General features: G+C 37.4%; 1 protein-coding gene across 3 annotated transcripts in view; it reads left to right on the forward strand.

Moving 5' to 3' along the window:
* The window catches only part of nucb1 (nucleobindin 1), an 83056-nt gene extending 72894 nt beyond the window's left edge, over window positions 1–10162 (forward strand). For all 3 annotated transcript variants that reach the window (XM_039774562.1, XM_039774561.1, XM_039774560.1), the window contains exons 10-13: window positions 7086–7175; window positions 7304–7474; window positions 7610–7712; window positions 9373–10162. In XM_039774562.1, coding sequence (XP_039630496.1) covers window positions 7086–7175; window positions 7304–7474; window positions 7610–7712; window positions 9373–9461 — 453 coding nt within the window. In that variant the 3' untranslated portion in view covers window positions 9462–10162. The remainder of the gene's footprint in view (window positions 1–7085; window positions 7176–7303; window positions 7475–7609; window positions 7713–9372) is intronic.
* Window positions 10163–21864: the final 11702 nt, after the last annotated feature.

Here is a 21864-nt window from a genome sequence, read left to right on the forward strand (position 1 = left end):
ATTAGTATTATAACATGCAAAAACATTTCTTGCATTTCCTGTCATCCTACATTTACATAAATCATTGTTGAAACAGAACGCGCTTGAAATGCATGTATTCCAAATAACGGTATATTATTTACTCTATATACAACTCCAGGCACCTCACACAGAGATAAACCAGACTCTAGCTGGAAGAACGTTTTGCCCTTTTTTGCGGCGTTGGGGGGATGGGATAACAAGCTGCTTGTGTTGATTGACACATTTACAAAACAAAAGACGCTAATGGAGAGGTGCAAAGGAATTTAAGGTGGCCCAGGATTATGAGTTTTAGGCTTCAGTGATTCTAGTGTTAAATTTAAAGTTTAGGTCAGCAAAAATGGAAAAGAGGGAAATTACTCAATGCTACAAATGGGCCTTCTTCAGGGCACAATTAATAGGTTACAATCTACAGATGTTCTACAGCAATTAACTTAATTAATTAAGCCTTGCAAGGTGAAGCAAACAATTTGCACCAGTGTCCCAACTTCTGTTTGAGAATTTGATTAAAAAGAACAGGTCTTCAATTTTTGTTTAGGGCTGGGCAATATGGCACAAAATGAAACCTTGATTTTTTTAAACTCGTGGACGATTTATGATTTGTTCAAATAGTTCCTCATTAAATCACTTAACTATTCGGGGGGTTACAAAATGAGAAAGCTGTCCACATTTTGCAAACTGATACTGTTGAATCCTTCCTAGTAATACAAAGACATATATTTTATTGTCCATTAGGAAAAGTGGCAAAAAAAAACTTATTTCTTTTCTATAGTTTTCTTGTAATTTGTTTTACATTCTCCTTCTCTTCACATCACTTACATGGAACTTTTCTTTTTGCACTCCTCAGTGTTCTTCCTTATATGTCCTAAGTCCCTTTCTTTTCTTTTTATTTTTTTTATTCCTCAAAAAAAAAAAAAAAAGGTTTCACCCACAGGAAATACCAGCCAGCTTCTTCCCTCTACTATAACTACATGAGGGGCTTACTCTAACCATTTTGGGGCCCTAAATAAGGTTTTGCTTTGGCACCTCAACTAGCACAATGCAAACATATGCTGTGATGTTGCATGTTTCATCAAGATAGTTTCAGGTTATATCGCACACTGGCCCCTGTCCATCCTTTGGGTGGTGGACCTCACTGCTAAGACTGTTGCTCCCAGAACCCAGTCCTGGATAAGCATTAGAAAATGAACAAATCAAGATAGTTCACATTTGAGGTGCAGATAAAAAGAAGTTGTAAAGCTTTTAAAAATGCCCAAAGAAAGCAATGTTAATCTCCTGGGCCTCTGGCTGCACCTGCTACCACTAAATTTAGGGTGCGGGCAGCACATGGCACAAAGAGAATTCAGGTTTTTTTTGCAGCAGCAGTCTGCAGAATTGGAGGTGGAAAGAGTTGAAGATGCTAAGATTTGCCTTGGATGTGATGAAAATGTATAGGATTAGGAGCAAGTATATTAGAGGGGCAGCTCAGGTTGGACAGTTTGGAGATAAAAGTCGGAGAATCAAGATTGCGTTTTGGACATGTGCAGAGGAGAGATGCTGGGTATATTGGGAAAAGGATGCTAAGAATATATCTGCCAGGCAAGAGGAAAAGAGAATGGCCTAAGAGGTTTATGGATGTGGTGAGAGAATACACACAGGTGGTGGGTGTGACAGAGCAAGATGCAGAGTAGAGGAAGGTATGGAAAAAATTATCTGCTATGGCAACCCCTAATTAGATTAGCCAAGGAGGAAGAAGAAGAAGTCTGGTCTGAAAACCTTTATCCTTCCCCTTCATGTTATCATATAGTTGCTCTGCAATCATCAAAGGAAATATTTAGTTCTTCTAGTCTGTCCAGGGCAGGAGAAGACAAAATTTCTCCTGTTGTCTCTGTTCCTGGAATGAATCTGATAGAATACTCTTTAATCTTGGGTACTTGGCTAACATCAGGTATGTAATACAAAATAATCGAGTAATATTTGGACTGCTTGATGTCACTCACTGTATGCCCATTTACTTTCTCACTTAAGGAATTAAGTCATTTTGAATTGTTTTGCCAAGGTAGCTTGTATGGGTGCTGGTGCCACTGTCAACATGTTCTGTATGTTGTTTCATAAATGCCTTTCTCTTGAAGCAACCTTTGATAATCAAACTCGTTGAACAATGAACACGAAAAGCCCACTTCTAGGGAAAATGCAGCAAACTTCACATATGACAGGGGAGTCCTAGCCCTCTTTTGTTTCTCAGAGGCAATTTCCAGTTGATTAATTAAATAATTTACAGATCAGTTCTTTTTTGTGCAAAGTAAGACATTGCATTTTTCGTAGAATATTCCATTTTTTCATGGAGTATTCCATGGTGTAGAGAAATCCATTGTGTAACTTACCTAACAAAATAATTTAATAGCAATTGCAGATGTATATTATTAATTCAGTCCCACATTCCTAAGTGTGTGGTTTCATATTTTATCGCAGTGTCTTCGTTTTTTATGTGCAATGGCTTAGTTTTACTCAGGACAACCTTATGTAAGTAAAATAAGGCCATGGCACTCACATTGGGGCTCCTAATCTGAACCTCTGTCTCCCACTGCCTTCCTAGACTTCTACAGTGAGCCGTCTGCACCACCTGGTCATTCCAACTCCCTGATTCACTTAGCTGGAGCGATTCTCTACAGGAGCCCCTGGACATTAGCCATCAGCTCCCTTAAAGGGCTCTCCACACAGCTGTCTGCCTCTGCTCCCAATCTTGAGCTCGTTTGCTCACATGCTCCAGCTCCAGCTCCTTTTGCTTCATGCCTTCTCTCTCTCTCCCCCTTTAACCTCCATTCTATTCTTGTCTCTTGTCTTTTTTCCTTCTGATCTCATACCAGCGCTGCTTCATACAGTATGCCTCCATTGGTGCAGCATCTCAATCTCGCACCACAGAAAGCCAATGAAGCAACTGAGACAGACCGCACCCTCATGGGCAGGTGCGTCTTGCCCCAGATACTCTAACAACTCCCCGCAGCTTCATGAATGAACCAGCCAATTATTTATTTTTTTATTAAAAAGAGCCACTTTATCTGTGCTGTGGGCCCGCTATAGCACAGAGTATAAAAGGCAAAGACAAATCATGGAATAACAATACCAGATCAAAAAATGCAGTCTCCGGTTTTTCAAGAGTCATTTTGTAGCCTGCTTTTTGTGATGTTGATCAAGGGCATAGCTCTTTCAGAGAAGTGAGGCGTTAACCCTAAGAAAGCTTTTATTTGCTTTTTGTTTTTCCAGAAAGGTCAGTTCAGAATGGTGATGATTTTGGAACACTCTTAATTTCCTCCTCCTACTAAATACCCTAAATATTTGACCTTTGTCAATCCAAAGAAATATTTCTTCGTATTTGTTGAGACTGGCTTTGAATAGTAAGGTAATAACCTTCTGAACATTCTGTGCTGTGCTGGAGTAGATGACAATGTCATCTAGATAGGCAGCACTGTAGCCATGTAGTGCCTAGCCGTAGCACTTTTTTTCACCTAATCTGGAAAGAGGCTTGTGCCCTATGCAAGTGAAATGGAAGGACAAGAAACTGCTAGAACTTATCCTTCACAAGGCTATTACCTTACAGTGAAACCAATTCCATAATACATTAGTTGGCTTGGTCCTATCCATAAAATTACAATTAATAGTTTTTGGAGTCAAAGTAATACATAAGGTTTAAGGTGAGCAATGTTTTTCTCCATTCCTGGTCAACTTTCTCCAGACAAGGAAAGAATTTTCTGCGCACTTTCTTTGTTTTGGTGCATGGCTCCATCTTTTCCTTTGTAGCACCTGCTGGTTGCGGTTGGTTCTACAGTTTCTCTTTTGAGGATTTTATACACAGTGTCCTTGGCTGATAGCAAAGTTATGCCTGCTGGGTTTCCTGTTGATCAGTCAGCCCCCATTGTTAGCAAGGCAAACAGTTGATTTACATACAATCTGTCTATCTGGCTCATGCACTTGCTGAATCTCAGAAAGATTGGAGTAATGGCATCCCCGTCCAAACTCCCAATATAGATAGATATTCCACCCATCCGGTTCAGCAAAGTTGCCCTCTGGAGTAAAGGGTTTGCTTCAAGCTTGGTTGAACCCACACCCTATCAGCTATGGGTTCTGGCAATGGTCTAACAAAATTGATTAGACTGTGCCATAGTTTTATTAGAAAAGCAGTTACTTAAGGTGTGGTTGGTATTTTTAAAGGAAGGAATAGAGGCCTTCCAATAAGTCCATTCTTTTGGCTAAACATTGGTGCAAAGCTATCTCCCTCAATGTTGTCAGATCTAGAGTTATGGTCCTTTTTTCAGAATTTGGGTATTAATTGTCTTATCAGATAAGGTGCAAAGCTGAATTCCAATGAGGGGGTTCCACCATGCGGACTGAGACGGACAATAAGAGTGTCTGGTCCTGTCTTTTAAGCTAGGATTTGCATTCTAGCCATAGCAACAGAATGGATAATGTCAGTTTGTCTGTCTTTCCTACACTGTCTACACAAAATGACTTGACTGTTGCTTCTGTAGGAGATTAAGGATGACATCAAAACAACTTTTTATTGAAACGTAATAAAACAGGCATTTTATATTGATCCCATTTTAATGAGTTACATGGATATTGCTGTCTTAATTCAGGATTATTTTATCAATTCCATTGATGTATCAGTGAGATGCAAAATTTAATGAAAATCTGTGTGAAGCTGACATGATTATACTTGCTCAGATAACGTAGTATAGTTGTAAATGAGTTTTGCTCTTACTTATGTATTTTCTTTCCTTTAATGATAACCACACACAAAGTTGTAGACATGTTTGCTAAAGTTCATAGTAACAGTGGCATAATTGTGTAATGTTCTTAGGTAGTGCACTTCTGAAATATCATTGAGTACATGAAGAGTGTAGTAGCAGAAAATGGTCTTCATTCTGTATTTAGTAATTGGTAAAAAGTGACCCCCCGCCTATCGCATTAGTTACGTTCCAGACCCATCAGCGATAGTTAAAAAATCCGCGATATAGAAAGACCATATAAATAAACATTTTTTAGTTAAACACATGATATGTGGATATGAGTAACACTAAGGATATGAGTAACATATTTATCATAAAAAAAAAATCTTGGCAGGGAGAAAAAGCTTGATCTTCTTGGAAGACAATTTGACATCCCGCAAGAGACATTTTAATGTCACGCAAGACAAGGCAATGAGACAGAAGGACAGCTGCTGTACAGGCTTGTAAATGATCGATGCACAGAGTGAGAAGCAGAACAGGCATCTTGACAAAAGCAGCACAAAGCCAGTAGCTGATCCGTCTGCTTCCCCTTAGCGTGCGTTCATCTCCCCCCTTTCACAACGTGAGCGGGTGAGACGCGAAGTGGCAGGAGCGTAGTGCACCTCCAGATGGGGTTGAGCGAAGCAATCGAGACCAGATCATCTCGGAGAGACACTTTGATGACATGCAAGACTAGACATTACAACCTTAGGAAGCAAAACCCAAGATACAGTGACTTTTACATGTCACACCCTACTTACAAACAATTTAAAACCAGTTCACTGACATCTAACCTAGCACTTGTTAGAATGATTTTGGCAGACACAGTTCAGGTGCTCCCAGATCTTAAAACAACAACAAGAAGAACACTGCAGCTGCAGCAAGCCAGCAAATGATCTGAGCGGTTCTCCTTAGCGTGCATTAAGCTCACTCCCTCCTTCAGAACGCTAGTGGCAGAGACACGAAATGGCAAAAAGACAGCTGCTGTACATGCTTTTAAGTGATTAACGCAAAGCACGACAAGCAGAACACACAGCTGGCCAGCAGCAAGACAGCAGCTGAACCAATCGCATCTCCTTAACATGCGTTCAGACCCACCCACCTCGCCCCCCACAACGTGAACAGCGTTATAAGTCTGGCAAGAAAGATTTAACCTCGCCCGGGGCAGGAAATAAAGAACAAATATTGTTTTTAGAAAAGTTTTAAAGTAAAAATTAAAATAATGCATATGTAAAAATTCCCATGAAAATAACATCCATCCATCCATTATCCAACCTGCTATATCCTAACTACAGGGTCACGGGGGTCTGCTGGAGCCAATTCCAGCCAACACAGGGTGTAAGGCAGGAAACAGACCCCAGGCAGGGTGCACACACTCACACCCACACATCAAGCACACACTAGGGACAATTTAGAATCACCATGCATCTGCGTGTCTTTGGACTGTGGGAGGAAACCGGAATACCCGGAGAAAACCCACGCAGACACGGGGAGAATATGCAAATGACAATCTCTTTAAATTGTTTATCCAGTAAAGCAAACCTGGGGGTGGGCGAGCGAAGCGAGCAGTGGGCGGCGCACCCTAGTAATAATAATAGTAATAACTCCGCGATGTAGCGAGGGTGCAATAGCTGTACCGCGATATAGCGGGGGATCACTGTAGTCTATAATTGTATGTTAACCGAAAACTGTTCACATAACTCTGTACCATCACTCAGTGAAGAGCATTGTACAAAAAATAAGTTGAAGTTGTTGGAAAATGCAATGATAGTATTCATAAAATCTTAAAATCAAAGTATGCATAGCTTTTAGGTTATGTGCTATAATGTGAGCTCTTGCTGTTACGGTCCATATAGTATTTTACGTAATTAGATTGGAATTCCTTTATTTGCCATTCCATCTAGTTTAAAGTGTGTATATGTGTTATATTAGGAAAATAAAGTATATGTGCAATAGTGGGGGAGTAGAGTCTTTTCTGATAATTTGATATACAGTAATCAGTAGTCTTTTCTGATAATTTGACATATTCATATGTCACAGAAAAATATTTTTACAAAGGTTATGAATATTATAATCTGATGTTACATCCACATTCCTAGTGAAATTAAAAACACAAGGATACGCCCTAAATTGTCTGCCAGATACAGTATAGTACACTAATAATTGGAATATCATTTACCATAAAAAGTAAATAGCATTTTGCTTATGTGTGGCAGATTGTAGATCACAATCACATCACCAGGAATGTCTAAAATAGATGTATACATTAACTATTCAGTTGGGAACAGGTCTAAAATGATCAGTTCATTTCTTTTCCTGCAGGTAGACACAAATCATGATCGACTTGTTAGTTTGCAGGAGTTTCTGAAGTCAACGGAGAGAAAAGATTTTTCTAATACTGCAGGCTGGGAGGTGTGTATATCTAAATATTAATATTAAATATGTAAATTTGCCATAAATTGTGTGAGGTTGTTGCTTTTTCTCTTTTTGAACGTACTTAATTTTCTAACACATTGATTGATCTTGTGTTTCCAATATAGACATTAGATGAGAAGCCTGCATACACTGAGCAGGAACTTAGGCAGTTTGAGGCAGATCTTGCTGTTCAGGAGGCAGAGCTTGGAAAGAGAGCGGAGCAACTTTGGAAAGAACATGAGGACCTAAAACAACGGGAGAGAGAGCTGCAGGAGCAAAAGAAAGAGTACCAGCAGGTAAATAAATAATAATAATAATTTTTAATAAAAGTATATATTTTTTTATAGTTTGTAGTGCTTAATTTATATTTACATTAATTTACCATTTATCTTACCCATGTATGCTTCTTTTAAACCAATGTCTTTTCTTAGGCAGTAATGCAGATGGCACAACGACAGAAAGCTCCACAGGTACAGGAGCAACCTCCATCAGGTCCTCAAGAAGAGCTGCAATTTGTGGGAGACAAACAGCCAGGTCATTAGGTTTTATTTGCATATATATTTAAAAGATAATCTTTATACTGTAGTGTTATCCTGTCAAGTATTAACTTAGCGGACAGCAGTAAGTCCAATGTGCATGAGCACAGGTAGTTAAGAAGTAGCTAAAATGTACCTAATATAGAAAATATGTATGTTTGAATAATTATGTATAAAATACATACACACACAACAATTTTATGAAAAAGTGGTTAAAAGGTAAAGACAATTCTTCTGCACTGGCATTTCTGCAAAAAAGGCAGTATATATATATATATATATATATAACACACACACACACGCTGGCCACAAATGCAACACCTCTATTAGTGAGATATAAGGAAATTTGGTCTGATCCATGATATTTCATTGTCTCCATTTGGTTGCCGGTCAGACTAGGTTCAAAGCACTTTTTAAGTGAGGAAATATCTGCTGGATCTGGCATAAAAAGCAGAACACATGCATTTTGTTTGTTTGCAAAATGAGCCATTAGTTGCCTCTCCCATTTTTTGTGTATGGTAATTTTTAAATGAGTCAGGAATGGAGATTTTGATAATTTTGAATAATTAAGAAAAGCATGGTAAGCATATATTTTGTAAAAGCAGCTTAAACATTTCAGAGGGTTTCCTCTCATGTCAAAATGCATTCACGTTTTACATACTACAGAAATTAATTTCCTCTGAAAAAAAAGATGAAATTTTAAAGAATCTGATTTTTAAAATTTCCCTAAACATGTTAAATGCTTTCATTATTGTTATTTAATATACATATCTAGGACTTTTGAGCTGAAGAGCAAAAAATGATTCTTTGTGTAAAGCTGCACACCTGAGTGTACTATTTCTGGTGTTGGTAGAAAAAGCTTATTTATAATATCATATTGGCAGTGCCAGTAGACAGTTGCAACATGAATTTATATGTAGAAAACCTAAGGGGGTGTTCTTAGAGAAACGGCTTGACAGTCTCTAAAATGTTGAAAAGCTTCTAAGATGGTTGTCATCGTCGTCTTCTTTATAACACACATTGCAATGGTCTTCAAACACAGTGTTTCATTATCAAAACACAAAATAAGTCAAAAGTACACTTTCTTATTGTTCAGCATTTGATTTGCATGTAGGTAAAAATAATATAGTTATCTTTTATACAATTTAAAGTTCACTAGAGAAATGTATTATATTTTATATTACCCAAAAGCAATACCCCACCCCCATTCTGAATCTGTCCAATTTTAATTGGACCATTTAATTTTTTGAATATTTAATGTAAATATTGGATGTTGCCTGGCATTAACATTCATTTGTTTTAATTTGCATTCCCTCATTGCCATGTTTAACAAAATTGTGCATTAAAATATTATTTGGTCAAATATAACAATGTAGAAACAATACATTTCTGTAAGAACAGAATTGTTTTGCATATATAGCTGTAATACTGATGGCTGAATTTAAGTTTTGAGTAGCTGATTAGTATTTAGTGATTGTTCTTTGCAAGCTTGCTGGAATTTACCTAACTTTTCAAACTATATATTTTAAAATGTTTGTTTAAAACAAGTAATGTAGGATTAAAATTAGAAATCTATTCTACTTCTGCTTAGTCCTTGTTTACTAGTGCATTTAGGACAGTACACCAAAATATTAATTTCATTTTTGTTTCCTTTCCAGAAAAAGAAAAAATTGAACAAACACACCTTCAAACAGAAACACTACCTCCCACTGAGCCCCCAAGAAATCAGCCTGATCAAGCATCTTAGGGATAATAGTCCTTGCTATGTTTTCCATTGTCTCTCTCACTCTCCTTTCCCATAGCATTTTATTGTTGAATGGACACTCTTTACTTAATTTTCATTACTATTAATTTCTAAAGACATGCTTTTTTCTGTTTCTTTTTTGGAATAATGACTTTGTTTGAAAGATTCTCGCATTTTGCTTTTAGTAAAACTTTGTCTAGTCCAAAAGTTATCATTTGATTTATTTTTCTGTGGACTTCTGTGTTTCCACAATTAACATTTTCTTTGGTATAAATTACTTGCAGTTGATCCATGGCCACCTTTTTATCAGTGATCCAGAAATTGAATTTAATATGGATTGTGGCCTGCCTGTTTTACTACAGTGTGTTTTGAATCAGATACATTTTTCCAGGAATATCTGTTTTATGAGGTTTGCTCAGCCATCCCACTAAGGAGGGAAAGATTTTAGCACTGGCAACCAATATGATCCATATGTGCAAGCAGAACCGATTTTTTTTTTTAAAAAGGCAAAACCTCTATTTAACTATGTGTTTTGATTTGAAGAAGATTTATTTATTTTTAAATTGTACTTTTTTATGGCATTGTTGCCAGCACTTTAAACAATACTTGCTGCAATTTTACAAACTGTCGTATGCCTTTGTTAAGGTTAAAAATAATTAAATGAAGTACAGCATTGCTGTCTTAATAAAGAAACTAACAACAAATTTTGAATTAACATGCAGTCATTTTTTACATTTATGCAACCTTTGGTGTTTGTATTGTAGTTATGCAATATTCTTTCATTGGTTGAACTTCTCCAGCACTGTTAATTTCTGCATTTTCCATCACTGTAAGTTAAGAAATGCTCCCTCAAACATGACTGTAAAGTTGTTTTTATGTAGTTTTTTTTATTATTATGTTAGTGCGGAGGCTAATGTTGCTTTTTCAGAGCAACAAAAACCTTAATTTGATTTTTGACTTTGCATGAAGTGTTTATTGTTTGTCTTTACACTTGTGTCCCAAGGACTTGTCAACTCTTAACTTGCTGGGGGTGGATGAATGAAACAATGAGGAAGTGTTTCTATGTATGAATACAGGCTTTGATGAACTATCATTCTCTTTTAAAGATAATTCTTAACTTGTACCTCATTCTGGCAGGAAAGAGTACAGCATCTTGTAACTCTGTATTGTATAAGTGAAATTAAAAAATGATTGATTGAGTGGTTGAGTAGTTGGTTTAGATGGTGTGGCATATAAAAGATAATTAGAGTAAGTTAAGACATTATAAAAGAGCTTACAAAACATTTCTTACTATTGATCTACAGCAAGATTCCATTCTGGCAACAGAACCCGAAATTTCACTGTGGCTTGAATATAGTAAAGCTTGACAAGAAGCATACTGCTTTGGGTTCAATACAATTTCTGATGTCAGATCTTTTTAGTTAGCCTCCTTACAATTGCATTTTATTCCAAAAAACATGTAAAAGCATTGCATTTTAAGGCATGAAAAATGACATGTTTATTAAATCTCAAAAGTATAATAATGATACAAATAATACAATACACCCCCAGAATTCGCGGGGGTTACGTTCTTAGAGCACCCGCAAATTGTGAAAAAACGCGACTTTTGGATGTGGTTGAAAAATGCCTTTTAAATGCCTATTTTTATATATTTTCAACCCTAAATACAGTATTACCCCAAAGCACTTTAATTTCCTTACAAACTCAACTTAATAAATTAATACATTCCTTAAAAAATTACCTTAATACATTACCTAAAAACAATGTAAAGGTAAACCCGTATACTGTACTGTACTGTACTGTACTGTTATGTCTCCCGTGGTGCTAGAATGTAAAATACAGATGTTACTGCTATACGTACTGTAATTCATGCAAGCAAGTTTTCTTTGGAATGCGCTGTAGTTTTCTTTGTTATAAGTAGAGTAAATACATAATTTCATTTAATTAAAATACAGTCAAATGTACGGGTACTCACCAATGATGAATGATATTGATGATGATGAAGTAGCTGTGCAGAACAATGCACAGGATGTAAAACTCCTCGGGTGGCGCCTCTTCTTCAGGAGGAGTCGTATCTTTGTGCGGGTCTCTTCTGGTGGGGTTTTGTGCTGGCTTTTCTTCATAGGTTTCAGGAACATTGTGATAGGAAGTTGCTACATTGTCTCCTATAGCGAACTGCTGGTGAAATTTTCATGCTTTCTCATGGATGATGTTACTGTCCAAGGGGATGTTCTTCCTGCAATCAGTGATCCACAATACCAAGGCAGATTCCATGCTCGCGATATTTTTATTCCTTACGGTCGTTACCTTTTCTGCACTATCACAGAAACTTAGATACGGTACTCCAGATCGCTGCTTCGTTCTTCTTTATGTAGCATACAGTGCTTTCATTAATGCCATAGTGGCGCGCTACTGCAGCATAACTTTTTAGTTCCCAGAGGAAATCCTGTAGTTCATCCTTCTCCTGGAGTGTTTTAAACTTCTTCTGACGTTTAGGCTCAGTTCCAGAAGCCTTAGAAGGTGCAGGGCGATTCAACGACATCGTGTGCGTTTAAGAATAACAAAATGGAAAACACAAGGACACTCAGCTGGAGACGTGTCACAAAGCAGCAGCCAATCATCAGCAAGGAGAAATGAGTAACACTCTCGAATTAGCTACTGTACTTTCACCATCCCAAACCGCATTTTCCTCAGTGGTTGCTTCCTGTTCTTTCCACAGCTCAGAACTGCCATAAAAAATTGCGGAGGATATTTGCGCTTTCTGCTAAAAATTAATAGTTAGGTTCTAAAAAAAAATTTGCGAACAACTGAATCCGCGAACCCTGAACCATGACTTTGCAGGGGTCTACTGTAATAGTAATGATGAATAAAAATAATATGAAATGAACAGTAATAATACTACTACTAATGATGCCAAAACAGTACATAATCTCAAAATCAGTCCTGTGTGTTAAATCTTAAATCTTAAGCCAGGCTAAAAGCCACAATCCAGCATCACAGTCGGGACAATATTAGCGTGTTTCTTTTTGAATTTTATCTCCAGATTTATCAGTTTTTGAACAGCACACTGCACAGGTACGAGTTGGATTCTATTTTTTTCCTGTTGGAGGTATATAATCAATAACATGTCTTCCAATAAGACGCTCTGGATTGATTCGAGACTTGCTGGGTCAACCGCGTCTCTTTAGCGGTAGTGTGGATAGTAGATGTGTGGCAATGATATGTTCTACAAGCTGGCATGTAAAGTTTGCATGAGATACAGTATCGGCAGCTTTTTGTTTGTATAAGACAAATGCATTCAAAATGCATTGCTCCTTTTGTTGCCCCCACATAATGGGATTGAAAGTTGATTCTTGATCTGTGCCTCCCATCGTGCTATTGTAGTCAACCACAACACAACACTTCATAAACTGCTTGTTGCCTTCTTCCTGTACAGTGACCATAGCTGCATTATGTACAGTGCTAAGAAGACAAACGTCTTTCTTGCCTTTCCAGTTCAGCGCAAGCACTTTGCCCTTTCACCAAGCTACTAGCACACCTTGCTGTAATTTGGCTCTCCCAAAGTCTTCAGATATCCCATGACAGTTGGGACCCGCTGTTCCATGTGCATCAGTCTTTCTTTGCAACAAGATGTGAAATAGCTCTGGCGAAGTATAAAAATTGTCCATGGTCACACAGTAACCTTGATCTAGCAGAGCATACAGTATATCAAAGTCAGCACAGATGACTGATTGTATTTAAGATCAAACATTGTTCCTTTCCATGTGCACAGAACCAAATTCTAAATGTATCCTGTTTTAGATTCATAAAGCTTGTCAAACTTTATGCCAAATCCTGCTCTTTTTGACGCAATGTACTGTATCCCTGACAGTCTGCCCTTATAAGCCATGAGATTTTCATCATTGCTGACATCACAGTCCAGAATGTAAAGCTCTGAAGTTTTGCTACAATGGCCTGGTATATCTCCCAAATTTTTTTCAGTTTGGGTGCTGGATGGGTATTCTCACCAAAGTCTTCATTGTTGGTCAAGTGCAGATATTTCATATTTACTAAAAAAATCTGCATTTAGACATAATTTCTCCAAAGTACGGCAGCACTGACAGCACTTTTACAGCCAGAGTAATTCTTGGTTCTAACGCTTACGCAACACAGATCTGTACAGTTGCCCATATGTCACTCAGGTCTAATGCTTTTAGCACGGTTTTCACAGCCCAAGTAATGCTCAGGACTAACGCTATGGAGGCTACTATTGTGACTACAGAACTTTAATAGTAACAGAAGCATTAGTTTAAATGTTACCAGTGGATTGTAAAGGAACTTAATTTTGTCAAATAATTGTAAGTATTTTATTTGAACTTTAGATATGGTACATTTCAAATATGCATTAACTGCTTATGCACTAAGGGGTTTGACATTGAGTACATACTCAAAAATAATCAGCCATTACTCTTTTATTGTAATAAAGGAACAGCAAATGACCGAAGAGTAGTGAGTAAAACACTTCTGATTTTTAAAATGATGTATTTATAATATTTAAAAAAATATTATTTACACCAATATCAACTAAATATAACATGCAAAATTTTTATTGATTTCTCTCAAGAAAAACTGCATTTTATAGCCTATAACCAAGACCTTTTATGATGCACAAGCCAGGAATCAAGTTTTTATTGTGATCCATTCTCTCAGCTGTAGTCATATTCCATAGAATTGTAAAGTTATACTGTTTGGCACAAGGTGTCCCCTTTTTTATTTTTGAAACATCTAGTTTCTTGAACCTAAACAATTTCTCAAAAGACGTATTTCAGTTGTAGTTATATACTTAAAAAAAAAATTATACATACACACACTTCATTCTGAAGCAACAAGTAAATAATTTGTAACTATATACTGTACATATAACTATTTGCTCATTCAAACCTTTAACTACAAAATTATTTTTCGTGCCAGTCCTTTAAACAATTTCGTTTACTAGTAGACACAGAAGAAGCTTGCATTTTGTACAATAATTAGGGTTTCTGAGCTGCAGTTACTCCATCATCTCATGCTGTCTGTTGCAGTTGCCCTACAGAAGATCAGTGCATTGTTTATTTATTTTTGTTGTTGTTTTTGCTTTTCTGTGGTGGGCTGGCGCCCTGCCCGGGGTTTGTTTCCTGCCTTGCGCCCTGTGTTGGCAGGGATTGGCTCCAGCAGACCCCCATGACCCTGTAGTTAGGATATAGCGGGTTGGATAATGGATGGATTTTGCTTTTTTCATGCATTTCACATCTGGACTAAGTACATACATACATTTTCATTTCAATCGTACTCAAAGCTTTGTTCGTAACAATGTATAATAGTTTATGAAGATGATCTGTTACATAGGCATTATATTCGTTGCCATTTATGCACATCAGTGTCTTTAGTACAAGTGACCATTCATAAATAACTATACATCATTGGAATGGTCTGAACCTCAGCTATCTAACAGTAATGAGCCTTTCACTGTATGTGACTCAACATAGGTTTGTTATTTGATGTATGCAGACTAACTCGGCTGTGATGCGCTGCTTGCCTCCGGGATAAACACGTGCAAATTGCATATTTTAATAATGAAAGAGAGCTGACAACATGAAAACTTCTGATTTATTTGAAAAAAGATATTGATGGGTATGTAAAAATACTATTATTTCTTTTGATTGGCTTTTGTTGGTTTATTACATCATTCACAAAAAACTTTGAAATATGCTAAAATGTTTAATAAATAAATACATAGTATAGGTTTAGGACATTTCGTCATTGAAAACCAGTTACTGAGTTAATGGTACTAAAACTGTAGCTACTTATTAAAGATACTACACTTCAATTTGTAGTGAATTTCAGGACTGTACACACTAGTTTAATACAAATGCATATACAGTGGGTACGGAAAGTATTCAGACCCCCTTCAATTTTTCACTCTTTGTTATATTGCAGCCATTTGCTAAAATCATTTAAATTGATTTTTTCCCTCATTAATGTACACACAGCACCCCATATTGACAGACAAAAAAAAAGAAATTTTGAAATTGTTGCAGATTTATTAAAAAAGAAAAACTGAAATATCACATGGTCCTAAGTATTCAGACCCTTTGCTGTGACACTCATATATTTAACTCAAGTGCTTTCCATTTCTTCTGATCATCCTTGAGATCACCTTCATTTGAGTCCAGCTGTGTTTGATTATACTGATTGGACTTGATTAGGAAAGCCACACACCTGTCTATATAAGACCTTACAGCTCACAATGCATGTCAGAGCAAATGAGAATCATGAGGTCAAAGGAACTGCCTGAAGAGCTCAGAGACAGAATTGTGGCAAGGCACAGATCTGGCCAAGGTTACAAAAAAATTTCTGCTGCACTTAAGGTTCCCAAGAGCACAGTGGCCTCTATAATCCTTAAATGGAAGACGTTTGGGACGACCAGAACCCTTCCTAGATCTGGCCGCCCAGCCAAGCTGAGCTACCGGGGAAGAAGAGCCTTGGTGAGAGAGGTAAAGAAGAACCCAAAGATCACTTTGGCTGAGCTCCAGAGATGCAGTCAGGAGATGGAAGAAAGTTGTAGAAAGTCAACCATCACTGCAGCCCTCCACCAGTCAGGGCTTTATGGCAGAGTGGCCTGTCGGAAGCCTCTCCTCAGTGCAAGACACATGACAGCCCACATGGAGTTTGCTAAAAGACACCTGAAGGACTCTGAGATTGTGAGAAATAAGATTCTCTGGTCTGATGAGACCAAGATAGAACTTTTTGGCCTTAATTCTAAGCGGTATGTGTGGAGACAACCAGGCACTGCTCATCACTTGTCCAATACAGTCCCGCATGGCGGTGGCAACATCATGCTGTGGGGGTGTTTTTCAGCTGCAGGGACAGAATGACTGGTTGCAAATCGAGGGAAAGATGAATGCGGCCAAGTACAGGGATATCCTGGACAAAAACCTTCTCCAGAGTGCTAAGGACCTCAGACTGGGCCGAAGGTTTACCTTCCAACAAGACAATGACCCTAAGCACACAGCTAAAATAACGAAGGAGTGGCTTCACAACAACTCTGTGACTGTTCTTGAATGGCTCAGCCAGAGCCCTGACTTAAACCCAATTGAGCATCTCTGGAGAGACCTAAAAATGGCTGTCCACCAACGTTTACCATCCAACCTGACAGAACTGGAAAGGATCTGCAAGGAGGAATGGCAGAGGATCCCCAAATCCAGGTGTGAAAAACTTGTTGCATCTTTCCCAAAAGACTTATGGCTGTATTAGCTCAAAAGGGTGCTTCTACTAAATACTGAGCAAAGGGCCTGAATACTTAGGACCATGTGATATTTCAGTTTTTCTTTTTTAATAAATCTGCAACAATTTCAAAAATTCTTTTTTTGTCTGTCAATATGGGGTGCTGTGTGTACATTAATGAGGAAAAAATTAATTTAAATGATTTTAGCAAATGGCTGCAATATAACAAAGAGTGAAAAACTGAAGGGGGTCTGAATACTTTCCGTTCCCACTGTACCTCAACAGCCTCTTAATGTATTATTGTAAAACCACTGTCTAATAGTAAAAATGGTACCCTCCTTCTAGGAAATCATTTTAGAGCAATTCCTTGTTGAAAGACCAGCTGCATGGGTAAAGGAACTCTTTTGCTCAGTGTAGTGTATTTTAAACTGATAAACACAAGTCTAGTATTATTTACTAGACTGAAACATGATTAAATACTAGAAATCTAGAAAGTTTAGAGCAGGGTTGGCAAACTCCAATCCTGGAGAGCCCCAGTGGCTGTAGGTTTTCATTCTTACCATCTTCTTAATTAGTGACCGTTTTTTGCTGCTGATTACTTCTTTTAATTAACTTGACTCAGGCCCCATAGTTGTTTCTTTTTCTTTAATTAGCAGCCAAACAATTATGAGACACAAAACAAGCCACCACATGACCAGCTCCCCTGTGCCCATTACACAATATTTGAAATTAAAGAGAGGTGATGGTCTTGGTAAGGTTGATCTCTCAGGTCACCAAAACATTTTGACGGTGCTCTTAGAAAGAACAGAAAACAGTTTTCGGAATGTGCGCTGTGAAAGAATGAGAGCAGCAACAAGCCACAGAATTAAATAACGGGTTTAATTAACAACAAGAATTAGCTTTTCATTAATAAGGTGATTGGAATGAAATTGGTGGAGTTTGAACCAGTTTAGCTGGTTATCTGTTAGCTCATTTCACATCTCATTTCTGCTTGGCTGTCATTTAATGAAGAAAGGAATCAATTCAGAGGGTTGAACTCTTCTAAAGTGATGGGGAAAAAAGTTAAATAGCAGTGAAAACTGGTCACTGATTAGGAAAAGGTTTAGGATGAAAACCTGTAGCCACTGCGGCTCTCCAGGCCTGGAGTTTGCCACCCCTGGTTTAGAGCAATTTCTTACTGAAAGATCAGGTACATGGCTAAATGTACTCTACTGCACAGTGTAGAGTATTTCAAGCCTATACTGTAAATGCAGGTTTGGTACAATTCAGGTCACTTGATGTATTATTACAAAAGCAATTTCTGTTAGAAGAAATAGTATGCTCCTGCTAGGAAATCACTGTTGAATGCAATTACTTGCTTAAATGCTAGCTACATGACAAAGGTAATGTATCGCTCTGTCAGTTGTTTTTCAGACATGTAAATGCAGTTTTGGTATAATTGAATATAACTTCATGACCTCTTAATTATCATTACAAAACAAACTTCTAATAATAGAGATATGTCTTTACAATTAGGAAGTCTCTGTTTAGAGCAACTGCATACTGAAACTCAAATTGCATGACTAAACCTACTGTTTTTAACTGTATAGCATATTTCAAGCCTATAAACACAGATTTAGTATAATTGAATATAACTCAGATTTCGTATACATGTGTCCTCCTGAGAAATCACTGTTTAGAGCATTTCCTTACTAAAGAACCAGCTGCATGTTTAAAGATATTGTATTGAACTGTATAGTGTACTTCAAGCCAGTAAAAATGTACAATTGAGTATAAAATGTAAAACCACTTTCTAATACTAGAAAAAGTTCTTTTCCTACCAGGAAGTAACTGCTTAGAGCAATTTCTTTTTGTACAGAAGAGCTACATAACTAAATTGACCATATTCCACTTTATTGTGTATTTCAGGCATGTACATTGTAGACTAGAACAATTGCATATAGCACAACGAACCTCATAACATTACTTGTAAAACAACTTACAAATAGTGAGAATAGTACCCTCCAGCTAGGAAATCACTGTTTACATGAGTAGCAATTACTTGTTGAAAGAACAACTGCTTAGCTGAAGGTACTTAACTGCATGTTTTTTAAAGCCTGAAATAACAGTTCTGATACGACCAAGTATAACTAAAGGCCACTTAATGTGAGATTACAAAAACAGTTTCTGTTAAAAGGAATAGTACAGTCCTGTTGGAATTCCTTACTGAAAAACCAGTTACTGAGGTAAAAGGAACTCTATTATAATACACAGTGTATTAAAGCCCAGAAAAATACAGTTCTGGTACGACAGGGTTAAACTCAAAGGCAATTTAATGTATTAAAAAAAAAAAAAGCTTCTTAAATAAAAACAGTATCCTCCTGTAAAGAAATCACTGTTTAGAGCAGTGTTACCCAACCTCGCTCCTGGGGGCACACTGTGGCTGCAGGTTTTTGTTCCCACCAGCTTTTTTTAATTGGACTTCTGGGCTAATTAAGTGATGTTATTTCCCAAGTTCTGTGTTTTGGGAACAATATAGAAATTAGAAACTAAGTTTGCTAAAAATATATATATATATATATATATATATAGATATAGATAGATAGATAGATATATAATATATAGATATATTAAAATGTACCAAGCAGTTATATGGGAATAATGTATTTTTTTCTTTTTAGAAATATTTTCATCTTTATTTTATTCTACTTTTCTATGTGTTCTAATTGTTTAATTAATCCATTATTTACTAATTAGTCTGATGCTAAATTACTTACAGACTTTGATTATTCAGTTGTTCGCCAGCGTGTCTGCTCTGCTCATTTTTAATTGTCATTAATAAGATACAACGAAGGGTAGTGATGTATGAGGGGCCAAATAGGCCATAAATCATATATTTCTGTGTGTAATCTATTGGTTTACGTGTGAACACTATTGGTTTATGAATATTTACTATCGGTTTGCGTGCATACTTAAATGGTTTGGCTGCGTACAATACTGGTTTCATTCATATGCACTATATTGGTTCGTGTCCGTATATTATCGGTTTGTGCGTGAACTATATCCCTTTGTACATGCATACCACTGGTTTGCATATAAACTATATTGATTTGCGTGTGTATATCACTGGTTCCAGTACGTTTGTTATTGGTTTGCGAGTGAACTGCATTGGTTGTCGGTTGAATGTTATCGGTTTGCGTATGAAATATATTGGCTTGTGTTCTGTGTCGGTCTAACAATGGATTTGCGTATGCACTATATTGGTTTCATGCACGTCTTATACTGGTTTCATGTGGGTAACCTGTCGATTTTGCGCTTGAACTCTATTGGTTGTATGAGTGCACTTTGTCGGTTTCGCGTATGAACTATATTGGTTGTTCACGTGATCTTCAGTTGAAATGGGCGGGGCAAGAAACAGGAACTCAAAGGCCGGTAGAGTCATGGAGTGTAAAGAGATGTGTCTAGGAGACACATCTGCGTTTAAACGGCACTGTATATTTTTTTCTGCACAATACGTTTGCGAAAGGACTTGGTGGTAGTTATTACTATTTAACAGAATCTACCCTTGAGTCTGTAATGAATGCAAGGCTGAAGTTAGGTACGTATTCGGCCGTCTTCCTATTATTTCCTATCTACATGTTTGCTTGCAACCCACAGCTGTACTTGTTCACACAGTATTTGCAAAATTGTTACTTATTCTAAAGGCAAAATATTCAACATTTACGATTGACGTCTTTATGCAACATAACATTTAGTTACTACTAGTTAGATTTATTATGCCCGGCGACCCCGCACCGCGCCACACAGACATTGCTCAGGGTCACACAGTGTCAGACTCGGGACTTGAACCCACGAACAAAGAGTTGAAAGTGCAAAGCCCTAACCGCAATGCTTGCACAGCTATAACGTGTATATTAATTGAGTAAACGTGTCAATTCTTTGAAAAGCTAAACATTTAACATTTAGGACCTGCATGGGTCAGTTACATCATATTGGGCCACCTTACCTTTCACAGTTTTGTGAAAAGACAGATGCGTTTTTTTAAGATGCAATGGAGTTTTGCTCTGCCCAGTGCGAGTATCAGGGTGAAACTGACAATGTATTCCCACTTCAATATCAGATAAATGGAATTTACTGTGATATTTAAAGGGCACTGTAAAGTATTAAATGATGTTGGGCCACCTTAATTTTAATAGTTTTGTGACATTGGAATAATTAAACTTGTCTAGGACAGATTCATTTGTTAAATTAGAGTTTAACAATTTTGACCCGTGCAGGACCAAAATGTGGAATATTTATTTTTTCAAATAATGGATCAGTCTGTAATGATGCCGATTAATGTACACAATGTAGAATATTTTGCCTTGCTGTTATAATAAAATAAGAAGCTGCTTTGCAAAAGCTGTGTGAATAAGTAGCTGACTGCAAGCTTATACTGGGAGTAGCTGGGAGTGAATAAAATGCCAGCAGAATGCGTCCATACAGTTCATCCAGAAATTATTCACAGCGCATCACTTTTGCCACATTTTGTTATGTTACAGCCTTATTCCAAAATGAATTAAATTCATTTTTTTCCTCAGAATTCTACACACAACACCTCATAATGACAACGTGAAAAAAAAGTTTACTTGAGATTTTTGCAAATTTATTAAAAATAAACTGAGAAAGCTCATGTACATAAGTATTCACAGCCTTTGCCATGAAGCTCAGAATTGAGCTCAGGTGCATCGTGTTTCCCCTGATCATCCTTGAGATGATTCTGCAGCTTAATTGGAGTCCACCTGTGGTAAATTCAGTTGATTGGACATGATTTGGAAAGGCACTCACCTTTCTATATAAGGTCCCACAGTTGACAGTTCATGTCAGAGCACAAACCAAGCAAGAAGTCAAAGGAATTGTCTGTAGACCTCCAAGGCAGGATTATCTCGAGGCACAAATCTGGGGAAGGTTACAGAAAAAGTTCTGCTGCTTTGAAGGTCCCAATGAGCACAGTGGGCTCCATCATCCGTAAGTGGAAGAAGTTTGAAACCACCAGGACTCTTCCTAGAGCTGGCCGGCCATCTAACCTGAGCGATCGGTGGAGAAGGGCCTTAGTCCGGGAGGTGACCAAGAACCTGATGGTCACTCTGTCAGAGCTCCAGAGGTCCTCTGTGGAGAGAGGAGAACCTTCCAGAAGGACAACCAT

This window comes from Polypterus senegalus, chromosome 13 (assembly GCF_016835505.1).
Source record: "Polypterus senegalus isolate Bchr_013 chromosome 13, ASM1683550v1, whole genome shotgun sequence".
NCBI lineage: Eukaryota > Metazoa > Chordata > Cladistia > Polypteriformes > Polypteridae > Polypterus > Polypterus senegalus.